This window comes from Camarhynchus parvulus, chromosome 4A (assembly GCF_901933205.1).
Source record: "Camarhynchus parvulus chromosome 4A, STF_HiC, whole genome shotgun sequence".
Lineage (NCBI taxonomy): Eukaryota > Metazoa > Chordata > Aves > Passeriformes > Thraupidae > Camarhynchus > Camarhynchus parvulus.
This window is the reverse complement of record NC_044600.1, coordinates 8,021,761-8,039,071: the sequence shown is the minus strand read 5'-3', so window position 1 is coordinate 8,039,071 and position 17,311 is coordinate 8,021,761. Positions and strand designations below refer to the sequence as shown.

At 46.7% G+C, this 17,311-nt stretch overlaps 1 protein-coding gene across 3 annotated transcripts in view; it reads right to left on the bottom strand.

Annotated features, from left to right (window-relative positions):
• The window catches only part of DOCK11 (dedicator of cytokinesis 11), a 75,636-nt gene that overhangs the window by 11,639 nt on the left and 46,686 nt on the right, over positions 1 to 17,311 (bottom strand). For 2 of the 3 annotated variants that reach the window (XM_030967508.1, XM_030967506.1), the window contains exons 31-45: positions 16,956 to 17,134; positions 14,853 to 14,966; positions 14,272 to 14,347; positions 13,892 to 13,995; positions 11,859 to 11,970; positions 11,672 to 11,738; positions 11,147 to 11,194; positions 10,894 to 10,959; positions 10,514 to 10,647; positions 9,774 to 9,889; positions 7,889 to 8,026; positions 3,269 to 3,451; positions 2,517 to 2,630; positions 622 to 837; positions 482 to 539 (exon numbers count right to left, since the gene is read on the bottom strand). In XM_030967508.1, coding sequence (XP_030823368.1) covers positions 482 to 539; positions 622 to 837; positions 2,517 to 2,630; positions 3,269 to 3,451; positions 7,889 to 8,026; positions 9,774 to 9,889; positions 10,514 to 10,647; positions 10,894 to 10,959; positions 11,147 to 11,194; positions 11,672 to 11,738; positions 11,859 to 11,970; positions 13,892 to 13,995; positions 14,272 to 14,347; positions 14,853 to 14,966; positions 16,956 to 17,134 — 1,725 coding nt within the window. The remainder of the gene's footprint in view (positions 1 to 481; positions 540 to 621; positions 838 to 2,516; positions 2,631 to 3,268; positions 3,452 to 7,888; positions 8,027 to 9,773; positions 9,890 to 10,513; positions 10,648 to 10,893; positions 10,960 to 11,146; positions 11,195 to 11,671; positions 11,739 to 11,858; positions 11,971 to 13,891; positions 13,996 to 14,271; positions 14,348 to 14,852; positions 14,967 to 16,955; positions 17,135 to 17,311) is intronic. The other variant, XM_030967507.1, reaches the window with a different exon arrangement.

Genomic DNA, 17,311 nt, shown 5'->3' with positions numbered 1-17,311 from the left:
TTTTGCACTAAGCCACAAAACTCTCCTTTTTTCTGATTGTTCTTTACATATGAGTATGGTTAGGCTACAGTCTCATTTCTTGGCTGAATTTTGACTGCTTTATTCTACAGTTTCCTGTACTGCCTATAGCAATAATTCTGATGATCATATTGAGTCAGTTTTTAACATGGCCTTCCCCAGCGAGCACATTTCCTAATGTAAAATACAAGTGAACATTTAAACCAAGACATGATGTGTCGGTTCTTATTTCACTCAGCACCATGCTAGCATGGCTAAGTGAACAGGCATGAACAATTGTCATTTCTTAAAAACTACTCAACATCTTCTAGCTTTATATACTGCAATAATTTATTTTTTTCTTTTCAGCTTGTTTATAAAATAACAATTCACCAAACTGAGAAAGCCTTGTCTCTAAAAAGATTCTGACACCCCCAAACCCCACCATCATCCTCCTCATGTCTCCCAAGCAGCAGACACTTACTCTTCCTGTGCAGGAACTCTGCAACGAGGGCTGCTACGTGAACATAACACATGGCTGCCTGCAAAGCACAAAGGGAAATTATCAAAATGCCATCCGTACATCTGTCCTGCTGTGCACCGGTTTTCAATTGCACAAATTACCTCTGAGAAGTCTCCATTCTTCACGTGTATCTTGGCCATGCTGTCCAGCCACGTCTTCCGGAGCTCGGGGGTGCTTGCGTAAGACTTGGCCAAACTGTACTGGAGATCCACCAACATTTCTGGGTCCTTCTCGTGTTCCTTCATTTGAGCTGTGGCCATGAGCACTGTGCGGATTCTCTTGGTCAAATCTTTGACTTCGGAAGGAAAAGCTGTTGCCTGACACAAAACAAATTGAATTAGAAGCTAATACAGAAAATACAGGCTTTGCCAAGGAATGACCCTTTCAGCCAACTTCACTTACCTGAAAACACTGAGAACACGGTAGACAAGGCTAATTAACTCTTTTACGGAACTCACACTGCACACAGAGTCCAGTGTTTCAGCTGCATTCAGAGGCACTTCAGTCACGACATGCACAGGGCCAATCTCTCCAGGTTGTGCCCAGGGTGCCAGGCTGGCTGTTCCTGTGCTACGCTGAGGCTGCCAGTCTGGCATCCTGAGGAGCTGCCCTGAGAGCAACACACAAGTGCTCCATGCATGCAAATATCTCTGGATGAGACCACGAACCACAGCTGCAGTATTTTTTCATGTCATTCAACATCTGGCTTGTTAGGCTCTGATGTGGTCTGTCTTCAATTCCTAAAGCACTGAAGGCATTTGTAGAGCTTCCCACCACAAGAATGTAGTAGAAAAGCATGTGCTCTGATCTGATCCCCTGCTCAGAACTAGGCCAACATTGAGCTAGACCAAGGCTTGTCCAGCCAAGTTTTATAATCTCCTACAACAGAAAATCCACCTCCTTTCTAGGCCCTGCCCCAGGGCTGCACAGTGCTCTTGGGAAATAATTTTTTCTTAAGCAAAACTGGAACTGCCCTTGCTGCAACTTGCATACACTGCCTCTTGCCCTGCACTCCACATCTCTGAAAAGAGTCTAACTCTGTCTCTATATACTGTCTGCTGTGGAAAGAAGCAGGTAGGTTCCCCCTCAGCTCTCTCCCTTCCATGATGAGCCTGATTTATGCTCCCTATCCTCAGATTCCTGTAGTCCAGCTGCTGCTGTGGCTGTGCATGGCATTCTCTCCAGTGTGTTGAAATCTCTCCTGTGCTCTTGCACTTACACAAACACAAAAACTTGATATAATGATCATCTCATGATGTAAATTACAACTAAAGTATGGCTCAGTAAAACCCTTACCAACATCTGTGCACAGAAAAGAACTGAGGTTTTTGCCAGGTATATCCTCTCTATAAATTGGTTAGATCACAATTCAACATCTAATGCAAATTCCCATTAAGCCTTTAGGTATAGGATAACTGTGGAACTGCAGCAACACTTCCCATTTCCCCTATCCTGCCTTGGCAGCTGCTCTGTGTGAAATGGAACACGTTGCAATTGCTCAATGGATGGGGTACAAGCCACTAATTCTAGCACAAAGATAGGCAATTATTTTCCAAAGAAATACAACCATTAATCTCCACATAAGAGCTCTTTCTTAACATTACTGACACTTAGTTGAATAAAACAAAATCCTGCTAATTATTACCTTCAGGCAACAGAAATACCAGACCCTCCCTTGTCATTTCTCTCAAAGCTGGGAGTTCCTGGAAAGCTCTTTGGACAATCTGGGAAGCAGAATATGGCAAAGCACAATCTGAGCTGCTGAGCTCCCTCTCCTTGGTGTGAGGCCTCAAGTTTGGAGCACGACCTGCCTGAGCAGCTGGTCCTATTGCTGCTGGCACAACACTTGTTTACTGAGCAAATGCAGCCTACTACAAGCCTATAAATCACAGTTCCAGTCATTAGCCCAACCCTTAAACAGAGTTTCCTGGAGTCTGTCCCCAGGCTTGCATCAATGGCTGATAGAACCTGATGGGATATGACATCTCCAACTCACCTTCATGGGCCTGTCGCTGTTTGCAAAGTTGTTAATGATGAGCAAGGAGTCCTGAAATCTGGTCCCACCACTGAGGGCCACATCTGCAATTAACTGGCTCACTGCAATTATTATCTGCGGGACAAGGTAGAGGCTTTATTTAAACAAGCCCTAATAAAAGGGTTTTATTAAGGTCACAGTTAATAAAATGCTCACAGGAAAGCATCACATCTTTTCCACCACGTAAGCAGTGGTTGGTGCTGTGGCTTAGCTCTCACATCCCCCAAGGACAGACACTCCCCAGAGGGCCAAACTGCTTTGCAGAACTAACAATTCAACTATTATAATATGAATCCCTGTTTGGACATTAGCTACCTTCTTCTGTGATTCCTTACAACCCAGAGGGTATTCATCTGTCCCCCATGGTATCTATATTTGCTTCAAAAACTACCAATGCCAAAAAAGCAGCTCCTGGGAAATCCCTTCTCCTGCATTAAGGGCAGCTGTCCTTTCCACCCCATCCCAGCCAGTCTCTGGCACAGAGATGTGTCTGATACACTAAAACTCAACAGCTTGGAGTACTTGATGGCAATTATTTTACCTAAAGGTGCTTGGACCAGTCACTGAATTAGGTAAAGCCTGGAAAGCAGGAAGATTTTTGTCCATATGGCAATGGCAGGATCCTCTGCAGGTAGGAGGTCACAGAGCTCTGTTGCTGTAACTGTTCATTAAATCTGAGGTATCCTGTCTCTAGCTTTTCTCCAGCCACTGACCTGAAGATGTGTTCTCAGAAATGTTCTCCTTTTGGTGAACTCAAAATTATTTCTCATCAGGAGGTACAGAAGAGCAGAGGCTTCGTTCCTTGTGGAGGACACCTTGGAAGTGCAACACTTCAGGATCTCATAGCAGAGGGCAGCACACATGTTCACCCTTCCTTTGAAAAATGCTGAGGGAAACTTCACAAGAGACAAGCAAATATTAGAAAATGCCATAGGGTTCAGATGGGCAGGGGCACAAGGCAACAAACTAAGCTCCAGCCTGGACAGCCTCAGCAGAACTTCTGCCAGAATTCTGAGCCTGAAAGTATTTGTGGGAATGAATGTGGGGTCTATTTTTAACCACATTTCCTAGACCGATGGGAACTTTGCTGTCACGCTTCTTGGGGATGTGATTGCTTTGTCCATCTAACCCCTCCCCTGACAACATCTGGGATTTTTGCCAAATTCTCACCAAACTGGACTGATAGAATTACATTCTTCCAAAAGCCATAATCACAAGCAGTGGGGCAGAGAGGAGAGGTCCCCCAGACATTCCCACCACAAGGAGCTATCTGGAAGATCAGAAAATCCATCAGAGTCCAACCAGGAATCCAACCTCACTGGGAAATGTGACCTGCAATGCTCACACATCTACTTCTACATGATCTCCCAAAAACATCTAAAATCATGCCTGCAAACATGCAGGAATGCAAACATGCTTGTCACTTAGAGCATAAAATTCAGTGACCTGCCCCACCTCCCCAGCCAGGGCCACCCAGGGAGCAGCAGGACCAAGCCAAGCCACAGTGCAAGCTCCCTCAGTCACAATAGGGCTCAGGGACCTGCAGCAGGGACAAGGGGAACACCCTGGTGGCCTGGCTGTCCCCTCAGCAAACCCCTGAGCACAGCTGTCAGGGCAAGCTCAACCCTGCCTGGAAAGGGACACCTGCAGCAAACAGGTGGGACACCTGTCCCAGTGGGCAGCAGCCTCCTGGGAATGCCAGGGTGTGTCTGTCCCTCTGGCTGTGGTCACAGGAGGTGGCTGGCAGGGAGGTGACACCACCCTTGGCTTCCTTCCACCTCGGCACAGAGGCTGAGCGCAGGGAAGCAGAACAAGGAAGGGCTTTGTGCTGGCACGCAGGGACCTGCTGGGGAGGGGAGATGCCAGCACCTCCCGAGGTGGGGGAGGCTGCTGGGGATTGCACAGCAGCACTCTGCTTCTGCTGCTGCAGCTGGCAACCAGGCCCAGAGAATCTCCTGCCAAAAAGAGGCACCACAGGCAACCACAGTTTTACCTATTCAGATTGTTCAGTTTGTCTGAGACCCCACGGTCCTCATGGGGCATGGTCCATTAGCCACTTTCATCTGCCCCATGAGCCACTTTCATCTGCCCCATGAGCCACTTTCATCTGCCCCATGAGCCACTTTTATCTGCCCCACTACCTTCTGCCCATGGGAGGTGACAGTAAATAGAATCAGCCAGAGGCTGAAGCTGTTACTGTGGCACTCCGCCCCTTGCATTACATATGTATGTTCCAGGAAAACTTGTAGGTACCACCAAGGCATGATGGTGACAGTCTTAAAAAACAGGGATCTGGGACCTGTGCCTAGCAAGATACTGGGATTGCACCAAGAAACCAGAATTAGGGCACAAACCGCTTTTTGTTCACTGCCTCTGGCCAAAAATTACCATCAAAAAACAAAATGGGAGAAAGAAGGAAAGAGGCAAAGAAACATCATAATAACACAGGGCCACACAGATGGTGTGTTCCCCTTGGGAAAGGAGCTCCAAGGAACTGCTGCCCACTGCAGTGCTGCCCTTCCCCAGAGCCAGACAGGATCATGGGCAGCCCTGGGCTGAGCTGAGGGACAGGGCAGGCACACACAGCACAGCCATGGCTGGCACCTCTGCCAGTAGGGACACTGCCTGCCAGCAGAGGCTTCCAGACACTCCAGTGCACTGCCAGGGACAAAGCCCCTGCCTGGGAATCTGCTGCAGGAGGAGCCCTGTGCACCCCCTCCACACCAGCTCTGGAGGACAACCTGTGCCCTTTTCACAGGGAACTGGGTCCCTTTCTGGAGCCCAAGCAGAGGCAATGGCTCCTGGGGCCAGGTCCAGGGAAACAGATCTAGGGGTGAATGGCTGCTGCAGGTCCAGCCAGGCCAGGCGCTGCCTGTGGCTCCCCAGCTGGCTCAGAGCACTGGGGAGAGCATGAAACAGCCCCTGAGGTGCTGAATGTGCACTCTGCCCATTTCTGACCCAGCCCCATACCATGGACCAGAGCAGGGCCAACCCAGCAGCCAGCTCCCAGAGAGGCTCAAAGGGATGTGAGGGTAGCACAGCCATGGGGACAGGCAGAAGGATGTCTGAGAGAGCCTGTAATGCACACCCCTCCTCTATGCACGTTTTCCTTTATAACCTTTAATTTAAAGACCATTCCTAAGCATGCATAGGTATTTATATATGTATTTATCTGTAAGTGATGCCCTGAAAAGACAGATTCAGATCTTAAGAAAACCTACAGTGTGAAACAAGAACAATCTAGCTTTTGTTGGTTCTTACCAGCCAGTAAAACAGAGGAAGCTTTCTTGCCAAATTCCCAGAACACACACATGCAACCAAAACCAAAGATGCTAATAATTACAGAAGATTTTTGTTATTTGCTCTCTTGCAACATTTTTTTAGAAGTCTTTTGCCTATCAAATAACTGAGTTTAATGTAGAAGACAAACTATGGGCTGCAGAATGCATCTCAGGAGTTTTTTCCCTCCAGCAACCATTTGCTGTGACCACAAATAAGAGGGGGATTCTTTTCATTGTAATTATAGCTACAGAAGGCCCTAAAAATGAAAAAAAATCCATTCTAGCTGTGACAAAGGTATAACTTTTGCTTTTCTGGAAGTTACAAAGTAAAGCAGAGCTAGTGTTTGAAAACAAACTTGCAGGAAAACATTTTATCCTTGACTTGTCATGCAATGCAGTGACCACCTGCCTCGGCCATCATAGCCACTTCAGGCCTGAGAAGAACACTTGAAAGGACTTAAAAGGAAGTTTGGGACTTGTGTGGTTATGGAGTTGGCAAAGAAAACACTTCCTCCTTCTAGATACCATCTGCTGGGCTCATATCTTGCTTTTACAGAAGCCATATATGTCCTGCCATAGGGGAAATGCGAGAAAGCTGAAATCAGTAATTTGGGTCTTTAAAGACCCATGATGTGAAATTCAGCATGGGTTTAGACCGGCATAAATCGAAGCAAACAATCCCACAGCCCCATCCTTGCAGCAGCCAAGCATGACGCCTCCTTGCTGCCACTGATGTTTTGGAAAGCAAGTGTGGAAGCCCTGAAGGGCTCCAGGCTTTGAAGGCTGACAGTGTGATCAAATAGAGCAGGTGTGCAGGTCTGGCTTCACATTCAAAAAAAACCCACAGAAACTATGCCAGGAAGGCCAGGAATGTCTATTATTTGCTATAGGCACAAAACAAATATTTCTGGCTTAACAAACTTTTGGCTAGCAAGGGGGAGAGCAGGGTGTGTGCAGATCTGCAGCAGGATGGATCTCAAGGCTAAGCAGATCACAGGCAAGCAGGAAAGTCAAAAGAAAGGCAGAGCAATAAACATGCACTGAACTCTGCGGAAAAACTGAGTGATTCCTGCCGCTGCCAGTTGCCAATCTAGCAGGCTCTAAGAAGCCCCATGGAAAAAAACCTTGTAGGAGACCATGCTGTCTGGAGCAGACAGGGAGCCAGCAAGCCCTCTGCATTTCTGCTTAGCACAAGCCAAAATCCAGCCCTAGACTTACACTAACTCTTAGCTTTGCTGTGGGGTTACAGCAAAATGTACAGAGCACAGACTTTTTCCACCTTTGAAAAGCAGTTTAGCAGTCTCTTGTTTTAATCAGATTTTGCTCAGCAGCTAGTGCACAAGCTCCTTTGGAAGTTACTCTTTGCTGCTTACCACTCAGACACTGTGCCCTGCCTGGCTGCAATCTGCCACGTGGATTTTTCTCATTAATGAAATGTTGTGCTCAAGGGATTTAAGGTGTTTTAATTAATTTTGTATTTATGATAACTGCACAGCTTGGGAGGAATGGTGTTATCATGTACATCAGATCTGGAAAGATGTCCTTTTGAGCAGTGGCAGGTTTTGACAAGAACAGAGGGCAATGTCAGCATCAGTCACTGCTCCTTTGTAGTCAGCTGTGGCTTTGTCTCTGCTTGAGCTCGGAGCATTAAACAGCCTCTCTACTGTCTGGGTTCAGAGAGCACAGAACAAGGTTCAGCAGAACTATCATCTCTCCCAGCAGTGGCTGAGGAGCTGCCTGTCAGTGCATGCATTATTCAAGCAATAGCACTGTCAGCAGCACTGGCAGTTTGGGGCAAAGATTCAAGCACCAGCTGTTGGTGGAATAGACATTTATCCTTGTGACCAAGGCAAGTGTGGGAATTCCTCATGATTCCTCCTTTTGCTTCCAACAAATAATAAATAACTAGAGAATTTAACCTGGGCTGTTCTTTAAATCCATGAAGCTGTTTTCTAAAACACATCTCCAAAATATCAGTTTAACAGCATTTTAACCATAATGGCCTCTCTGCCATGCTCAGAAGTTCTCCCACACCCTTGTCATTGTACCTACCTTGCTAATGAAAGCTCTCAGAGAGGCAAACACATGCTTAAGGGCTGCTTCTGACTGCCCATTTTTCAGAAAAGCCAGATGAATATCAAAAACCTTCTTCATAAGTGGATTGTGGCCATCGTTGCTTAAAAGCTGGGTCTGGAAAGCAACAGGAGAATTTACTTAGCAGAAATGTTGTGCCTGAAGCTGGAAATGACAGAGATAATTTTGCATAATTAATCACATTAATTCTTAAGCCAGATAAGCAACAGGGCCTTCAGTAAAAATATAACCAATAAAATGTGACAATCAATAAAAACTTACAGTAGTTAGCAGAGGCTATTTTTGCAGCAGAGAAAAAACGAAAATATTTTATCTCTTTTGAATCACTAATACCAAAACCTAAGCCAATATTCTGTACAACTGTGACTGGTTGCCTAGTTATTTTAAACAAAACATTCTGTTATCACTGTAACTATCACCCTGGAGTTTTTTTCATTTCTTTTTATTTTTCTTGAAAATTGTTTTGTTTGCCCAAAAGAGAGAGGGGAAAGATAAAAAAAATAAGACCCATTTTCTCACTGTATAGATTAGTAGCTGTGGTTAGTAATTTCAATTCCCTTGTTTCCTGCAGAATTTTTCTAGTTTGCACCTTGTGGAGATATGGTAAAATGGAATTACCTGGGGGTTATTGATACAGTTTGGTGTCAGACCAGTTGGGCTGTGCAGGACATGACACAAGGATGTGGATATACTGTATTGACAGGAAATCAACAGCCCCTATCCCACAGCCAGTCCTCGCAGCCCTTGGGCAGGCTCAGATTTTGACACCTTGCACAGACCTTGTGGTAAGTTCAGGATCCAGAGTTTTACACTGAGCTCGTTTCCTGTGGCAGTGGAACAGCACCAGCCCAGCTGCTGCAGCACAGGACCCACTCATGCCTGGTGTGGCCATAAAAGTGAAGTCAAAGCCCACTAAAGGGGAAGGGAATCCAGTCTGTCCTGTGGTTTGAAAATCACATTGTTTTTTGGTTCAGCAATATTCCAAAAGAGGCAGCTAAGAAAGTCAAGCAAGTTTTAAATGTTGCATCTAAATCCTTTTGCTGTTATCAAACTTCTAAGGAATAATTTAACATCTGCACCAGGACGGCTTTTTGGCTCTGCAATGGAAGCAGAGGCTTTGAATATCTTTCTCTTCATCTCCATGTAAAAAGGAAATGTTCACTGTGCTTGCCCTGAAATCCAGAGCTGTTCTTGTGACACCACACCAGACACGTTGCTACATGCAGGATTCCTCTGGCTACACTTTGGAAGGGAATTTCTGGGACAGTATTTTGCTGCCATTCTGGGGTTCTCTTCACCACAGAGGCCCTGGTTTTTGTAGATAGCAATGGCTGCCAAAAGCATGAATCCCAACATGGAAGAGAAGATTTCTACCCATGGTTCTGGTCCTGTCTGCACTGGTAACCACAGCTGGAGTGCCTCAGCCCCAGAGATATTAATGTACAGTGATTCAAAGAAATCTGGGCCTTGCTTCTAGGTAATTTAGGGTACAAAAGAGCGACTCTTCTAAAAATGTTGGACATTCATTTCCCTTTTCTCTAGTCCCTCTTTTCTACACGATATACATTTCCTCTTATTCTATTTTTGTAAAACTTACAGTCATGCTATAACATACATGGGATTTTCTCTGGCCTTGCAGCTTTGAAGAAATGGAAAGATTGTGTATGGGTATAATTATTCTGAGACCCTGCGAAACACTATTTGTCGAAAATAAACAAACTGCTAATTATTTGCTTTTGTAAAGCCTTCCATATTCTTCCACTCTAGGAAAACAGATCACCAAAATCCAGACACATATAAAAACACAGTACTTTTCTACAACATTTGTGATTTCAGTGCTGACCTTGAAACTCTGAGTGAAAAATGAGATGGTGTCCAGGACTGTCAGGCACACTTCGGTGGCAATATTGCCCTCCAGTAATGCCTGGTGCACAATGTCTGCTTCTGAGGTGCCTGCATCTGTGGACAGAGAGAAAATTAGGAGGAAACAGCGTTCAACACTCCAGCTCCCAAAAAATCTAAGTGCTGATATAGATAAGGTTCTCCCCTTGCACTTTCACTGTGTTTGGGAGATGATGCCAGAATAGCAAGATGCTGAATTTGCCAACTTCATTTAGAGAAGCTGCCTCAGCCTGACGCCACACCAGGAAAACAGTACCTGCATTGCCCCTTAATATCACTGTCTTTAAAGCCAGACAGAGCAAGAGGTGTCCCAGCTGTCTCCAGAGAGGGGAGATGGCAAAGTGCTTCAATGGGACAAAGTGCACCCACAGGGAGAGGGTGCAGGTCTCTGGGCAGTGCAGTTTTCCTGCTTGTCCTGTTCTCTATCCACCTGCCCACACACTCAGCCAAGGAGCTGAGCCAAGACAGGCAAGAGCAGAAAGCCACACAAGTCCTAAATCCCAGGGGTGATTTTTAAGGGGCTGGCGTGGATGCCACCCTCACCCACCCAGGAATGCTGCAGGGAGGCCTGGTGACCACTGCAATTCTGTAGAATCTGGGTAATCTGTGGAAAGCAAGTGTAAAATGGCCCCATGCAGTTTTCCTCAGCCTGGAGGTGCCTGGCCCTGCTGGCACACGTACTGTGGTTGAGGGTGAAGGAGCTCTCCAGGCTGCCCAGGTGCTGCAGCCGTGCCCCGGCCCGGCTGCGCAGCGCCGGCATCGTCTGGGACTTCCTCTCGGCCGCCGTGTGCTTGGCCAGCCAGGCATCCTGCACCCTGCAAGGGGAGCAGAGACAGGGCTTGGGCACATCCGCAGCCACACCACTACAGATTACACAAGGCACCAGGATGGAGACCTCGTCCTCCAGCACACCACTCTGGGGCAGTCCCAGTGGGCCTGCCCGCGCTGTGCCAGTCTTGCTGCTGCAGGAGGCCCTAGGGCTAACAGGAGAGCAGGGATGCTGCTCAGGAAGCAGGGATGCTGCTCAGGAAGCAGGGATGCAGCTGGGGCTCTTGTCTCACCTGCAGCTGGCTGGGGGGGACACTGCCAACCTGCGCTCGCCTGAGCCTGGGGGTCTCATGCAGGAGCTGGAGGGGAGGGAAGGGGCAGGGAGTTGAGATGAGGGGCCCCTGCTCAGGGCATGGCACTGAGCAGAGCCCCAGACCCACTGGGGTTTGCCCAGAGTTGGTGTGCACCAGCCCTTCCCACCTCTGCTGGGGCAGGGAGCACGGGCATGAGCCCCACAGCCCAGCACCAGATGGAAGGACGCAGTACCTGGCAATATTTCTCTTCCCCACGTATCTGAAGTGAAATAAACACACCCTAGGAAGAAAACGAAATATGTATCTGTTACAGATCCTGCAGATCAGGAACAATCCGGAACATTTAAAACCCACCCTGTTCTTGCCTGCAGCCCCACTTTTCTCTGCACAAGGGCTTGCATCTGTATTTACAAGTCACTTGACCTCACACTCTTGGTTTCAAAATTCTATGGCACATCCCTGTCTTCTCACCCATCTCTTCTCACAGATTTGCTGCAAAGTGGAGGCTGTGACAGTGAAGGGGAAGCTGAGCCCACAGGTGGTGGGACACACCCCAGACAGAGCACAGGGCACAGCCACTAAACCATGCTTCCTCAATTTACACTTGCTTGTCCTCAGAGGGAGGAAGAGCATGTCATTCCAACCTGCCCAGACACCCCCAGTGCTGCACAGGACAGTGTGTGCACTGTGCTCTCCTCCTCAGCCATTCTGACCACACCAAGGTGCAGGGTTTGAACAGCAGCCTCGTGATACTCACTCCAGAAGCATGAGGACATTGATCAGCTCCTGGGGGGAGAATTTGTTCCAGTAAGCTAAAAGAGTATCTGAAAGAAAATGAAGAACAGTGCACTGAGATTTTAAAAAACTCAAAGGGGGGACCTTACAGACCAAAACTGATGGTCCCTTGTCTCTCTGGCTGCCCCCAGTGGGCAGGAGGCACCAACCTTCAGAGATCATCTTCACAATGTACAGGTAGCACATGAGAAGGGTCCGGATCTCGAACTGGTCCAGCCGGCTGCAGTGGGACACGCTGCTCCTCATGGAGCTCCTGCGGATCTGCTGGGACACAGCTGTGACACAGAGGGCTCCTGGCTCTGCACAGGGCTGTGCAGCATGGGCACAGCAAACCTGGCACCCACCAGGTGTGCTGGCATCCCTCCTGCCCCCCACATGTGCACCCCACAGCACTGTGCCTTGGATACAGCTCATCCAGTGATGAGCAGCCTGGAAATCCTGGGCACATCACCAAACACCAAACACTTCTCTGCTCAGAGAAGAAATGTCTGGGCAGTGAATGACAGGTTATCCAGCAAAATACACAGCAGCCTGCTTTCATTTCCCCTGCTCTCTGAAGCAGCTAAGCTCCTGGACATTTTTAAAGCCAGTTCCCGTAAACAAAAATTCACTGGCTGCCACCATTTAAAGGAAAAATCTGACTTTCTGTTAAAGACATACACTTCAAAACAAAATATCAGTTATTAAAAAAGGAGGACATTTCATCTTAAGAACTTTCTCCTCCCCTTGATTTTTGGAAGTGTTTCAATTTTCCTCCTACTAAGTGACTCAGGCAAAATAAGTGAAATCCTGCTGATGAGTCAATTTATGTGGGAAAGGCTTGGGCATTGTGTGGTGGGAAGCATGACCTCTAAATTTACACCAATTTTATTTTGCATTCTCTGTGCTTGCCTGAGCTGTATCCTTTGATAAATGGATACAATGAAGACCTAGGCCTCTCCTAAAGCTTTGCCTCTCCTGTTTGGAGAGGGATCCACAGATCTTCTTTGCTGTTTATTCTGGGATAAGCTGTGGATGTGAGTCATAATAAAGCAGAAATAAACAATCATGTTAGGGTTGAAGACGTTGCTATGGCCAGAAATTTGCTATTGACCATGCCAAACTATCAAGTCAGCACAGAATTCATTCCAGGGGAGCAGGGCAATGAGCAGAGTCTGCCTCTGAGAGCAGTGCTGAAGCTGTGCCCCTCCATGGGGCACTGCTTTCACACGGTCCTGTGCATACTGCATTCCCTAACAGAAAGATTTGCCTTCAACAACTCTGAAAAACGTCCAAACACATTTAAGAGGAGGATGTCTGGGCATGGAGGAAGAGCTGAGCTGGAAGCCACAGAACCTCCTGCAAACCCCATCAGCAGTGCTGGAGCTCAGGGCTTTGCTGGACAGTCAAGTGCTCGCCTGTACTCAGTCCTGGAGCTCTTTATGGATTTATGGAGGAGAGCTGGCAAGGCCTCACCTCTTCTAAGCACGTCAGGACACAACCACGAGCCCAGATAATCTTTGCCTTGCTTGTTACAAGGCCAAAGTTTTTGAAGATGTATCAATGACTCACGCCAACCCAAGATATCAGCAAAGTGCCTTGAGGAAAACCAGGGGCTGGTTTGCACAAATACCTGATTTTCATGTGAGCAATCTGCCAAGAAGAAGAGTACTGAATATCCCCCTGTCTGAACAGTGGGGTCAGAGCTCTTTGTGGCATGACCACAGTCACCGTCTACAAATTTGGGCCTGTGGTTACTCGCCTGGGCTGGTTTTCTTGCAAACACTTTATCTTTAGTCAGTGGTCACTGGCAATCTCACACCACGGTGCTTTGCTTCTCAGATATCTGGAAACCAACTCCCAGCACCAGGTAATGGGGTGCAGCCAGGCTCAGAGCCACCAACACACAGGGAGCACATCTGAGTATGGACAGATGCACCATAGGAGCAGAGATCTTCCACACAGATTTTGCCTTTCATCTTCAACAAGTAATTTGTCAGCCATTCTATTTTTGGCTCTGCGATGTTTGAAGAAGGAAAGCATACCCTGTGACTCTGACCTTTGTTAAATATCAATCTGTTTGTTTCCAGAGATATCCAGAAGCTGGCTTTGGAGAGTGTTACCACAGGGAACTCCTTTTCCCTCCCCCTTATTTCACACAGCCTGCAGGCTGTGCTGCTGTGCCCAGCCCCTGGTACATTACATTTTCACTCTGATCCGGGGAACTGGTTGCTCCCTCCGAGTTCAGGGATCCTTTTGAGTCCTCTCTCTTTATTGAATGGCCATTTGGAAGGGCTGCTCCACAGGCTGAAAAAAATCCCAGACCCCACAGTTAAACCCTTTGCACTTGTCAGCACAGCACAGATGGGGCTTGCCAAAGCCTCGTGTCAAAAGCTGGAAAAGGAAAAATCTGGAAAGGACAGTTAGGGTGACACCACATCTGGGGAATACCATGCAAAGTCTGTGAGGTCTTTTAGGAGATGACTGTTTCAGGTTTTGGGTAATGGGTTTTGGGTGCTTCAGGCTGCCAACAGTTGTGTTAGAAGAAATAGGAAAATTTAGAATTTAGAAAAATTAATGTACCTGTATCTTTGTCTGCAATCAGGCTGGATCTGCTTGAGGGAGATGGAAAACTGCATATGAATTCATCCCTGGATGCCTGTAAAGCAATATAATGTTTTGTGACCAATCAAAGATAACACCTATTCTCTTACAGAAGGGAACAGTGCAATACAAAATGGCAGATTAGAGCAGGTTTTAAAAACAACACAGATGAAAACAAAAATTTCCTTACTTGTATAACAAGGAAACAAAGGACTTGGGGAGGAGTACAAAGAATAGCAGAACATATTAAATAAGTCAGGGAAATGTTTTCCTTTTTGTTTTTCATCATTTGAGTTGAAATTCTGAATTGTTTTTCTCATATGTCCTATTTGTTATTCTTTTGGCCCAGCAAGGAGGAGAGCCTAGCCTGCAAGGCCAAGGCCACTTGGGAGCCACAAACCCAGCTCTTGGGAAGACAGGCAACTCCCCAGAACAGCTGCTGGAGTCCCAGGCCAAGCCCTGCTCACGCTCGTTGCTCTTGGAGGGACTCAGCTCCCCTCCAGCACTGCACAACCTGTGCAAAGACACGTCAGATGTGGAGGCACCCCAGCTTTACTCACGGGGCTGGAGGCAGGGCAGGAGGTCAGGGCCTCGGGGCCGGCCACGCGCTGCAGGTTCTCCAGGAGCACCCCGAACAGCGGCAGGTACAGCTGGGCAATTTTTGCCTGCTGGTTCTGAAAGCGGGCACAGAGAAAAATCTCAGTAAGAGCCCAGGTTTCCAATGGAATGAAGCAAGAGGAACTCCTGTATTGTATTTGCTGGAGCCCCCGTGGCAGGAAAGAACGATGAATCTGACTCCACGTTCTCAGAAAACTAATCTAGTATTTTAAGATATTATATTAAAGGATACTAAACTATACTAAACTAAAGAATACAGAAAGGATATTTACACAATGCTAAAAAGATAATGAAAACTGGTGACTCTCTCCAGAGTCCTGACACAGCTTGGCCCTGATTGGCCAATAAGTCAAAACAACTCACACCAGAAAACAATGAAACAATCACCTGTGGGTAAACAATCTCCAAACACATTCCACATGAGCACAACAGAGGACAAGCAAATGAGATAAGAATTGTTTTCCTTTTCTCTGAGGCTTCTCAGCTTCCTAGGCGAAAAATCCTGGGTGAAGGGATTTTTCCAGAGAATGTGAATGTGACGCTCTTGAGCCAAAACACATACACACATATATTTGTATTTACACATGGTATGTGGTGTTCAAGAATGTGAGCTGGTTTGGCTTCTCACCTCCACTTCTAGAGCTGCCAGAGAGGTATTATCCTTCTAGCAACAAGCTTGGGGCACTCAGGGGTTTTGGAGGCTAAATAACATTCCCAGTCACACAGGATGTGTGAAAAACTAAGTCCTGGATTTCCTAACTCTTTAACTGGCACTTGACTTGCATAGTTTGATTTTTAAATGCAACACCCAAGAATAAAGTAACAGAAATATTTGCTCCATGCCTGGTGCTGGCTACTGCCTCCAGTCAGAAATTCTCCACAGCAAATGCTTCTAGTGAAAACAGTTTGTAGGAACAGATTAATTTGGATTAAGTGGCACAGATCAAAATGATTGGGTTGACATTTTCTAAATGAAGGATTCTTTTATATTCAATTATTTTTGTTAAACATACATTATCCTGAATTTGGCTGAAAAGTTGAAAAAAATGTAAGGCTTGCAAATTGAGTAGAACCTTTTAAATAATAAAGAAATTCACATCTACAACACATCCACCAATATCCCATGGGACAGCAGCAAGACAGGGGAGTTTGTGAGCAGTCAGAGCAGTGCTGCACACTGAGAGAGCAAACAGCTCCTGAGCTACTCATGGATCCTCACTGCAGAGAAAAGCAAACCCAGCTCCAGCTCAGGCCTTCAAACGGGCAGAGAAGAGGGGGAAGAGGAGCTGGCTCTGGGCCCATGAGAGCCCCTGGCACATTTGGGGCACCCTCCCACCCTTGATGCCAGGCAGCCATCCATGTTCCCAGATAACACTCAGGAATGCAGCACACTAGGAGCAATGTGAGGACCAAGACTCCAAACAGAGGGATGTTTTCAGGCTAGAGCAAGGGCAGGCAGTGTCTGCACAGATAGCTGGGCACTCTGGAGGGCATATGGGTCAGCAGGGAGCAGCACCAAGATAAACCCAACCCATTTCCAGCCTCTTTCAGCATCATCACATGCTGAGCCTCTGACCAAGGAAAACTGAGACCCACCCAGAGGAAATCCAGCACCTCATGAGAATCAAGATCCTCTCCTCTGAGTCACTAATCAGTAAAACATGCAGCTGACTTGTAACAGAGATCAGCTCTGCTTCCTGATTATAGCATATTAATACAGGACATGAATTTAGGCCCAAGACCAGAACATCACTAATGTCCTAATTTTGTTGAACAACTCTTGGCTAATGACTCTTTCAAGTTCCTTAATGGTTTAGGGATAATTACCTAAATACTCAGCATGAATAAGAGGGCTGCAGTTTTATTTCCTAGATGGTTTCTGAGCTATTACTGTTATTCCATAACTGTCAGTTATTTACAATGGTTCCCTAAAAAACAATTAGAATACCTTTGGTGCACCCTGCAACATCTAAAACTCTGGTATGTGATTTTTTTTCATAAAGTGCAACAACATTAAGTTAAAAGGGCAAGAAAACAGGCCTGACCTTGTGCTGGTATCTGTTGTCAAAGGCATGCTTGATCAGGAGGTTTTTTAAGACTGAGATGGCCGTGTATCTGATATCATAATTGTCCTGCAAGGCAACAGAGGCTTCTCTAAGAAGCATCCCCACGAGGAAGTGATGCCTGCAATACTCATCAGTTAAACTGTACTCAAGGTTTGTATCTAAAAGGAAAAACAAGGCAATGGTTAAGGAAAATGTTCCAAGAGTCTGTTCAGAGCAAGACATAACAGTCATGTAAGAGTCCTCTGACAGTGTTCACTGCTCCCCTACAGTGCACTGATCTTTGAATAAAGCTGAACTGACCATACAGTGCTGCAGGCTGCCTGTGCACTGGGGCT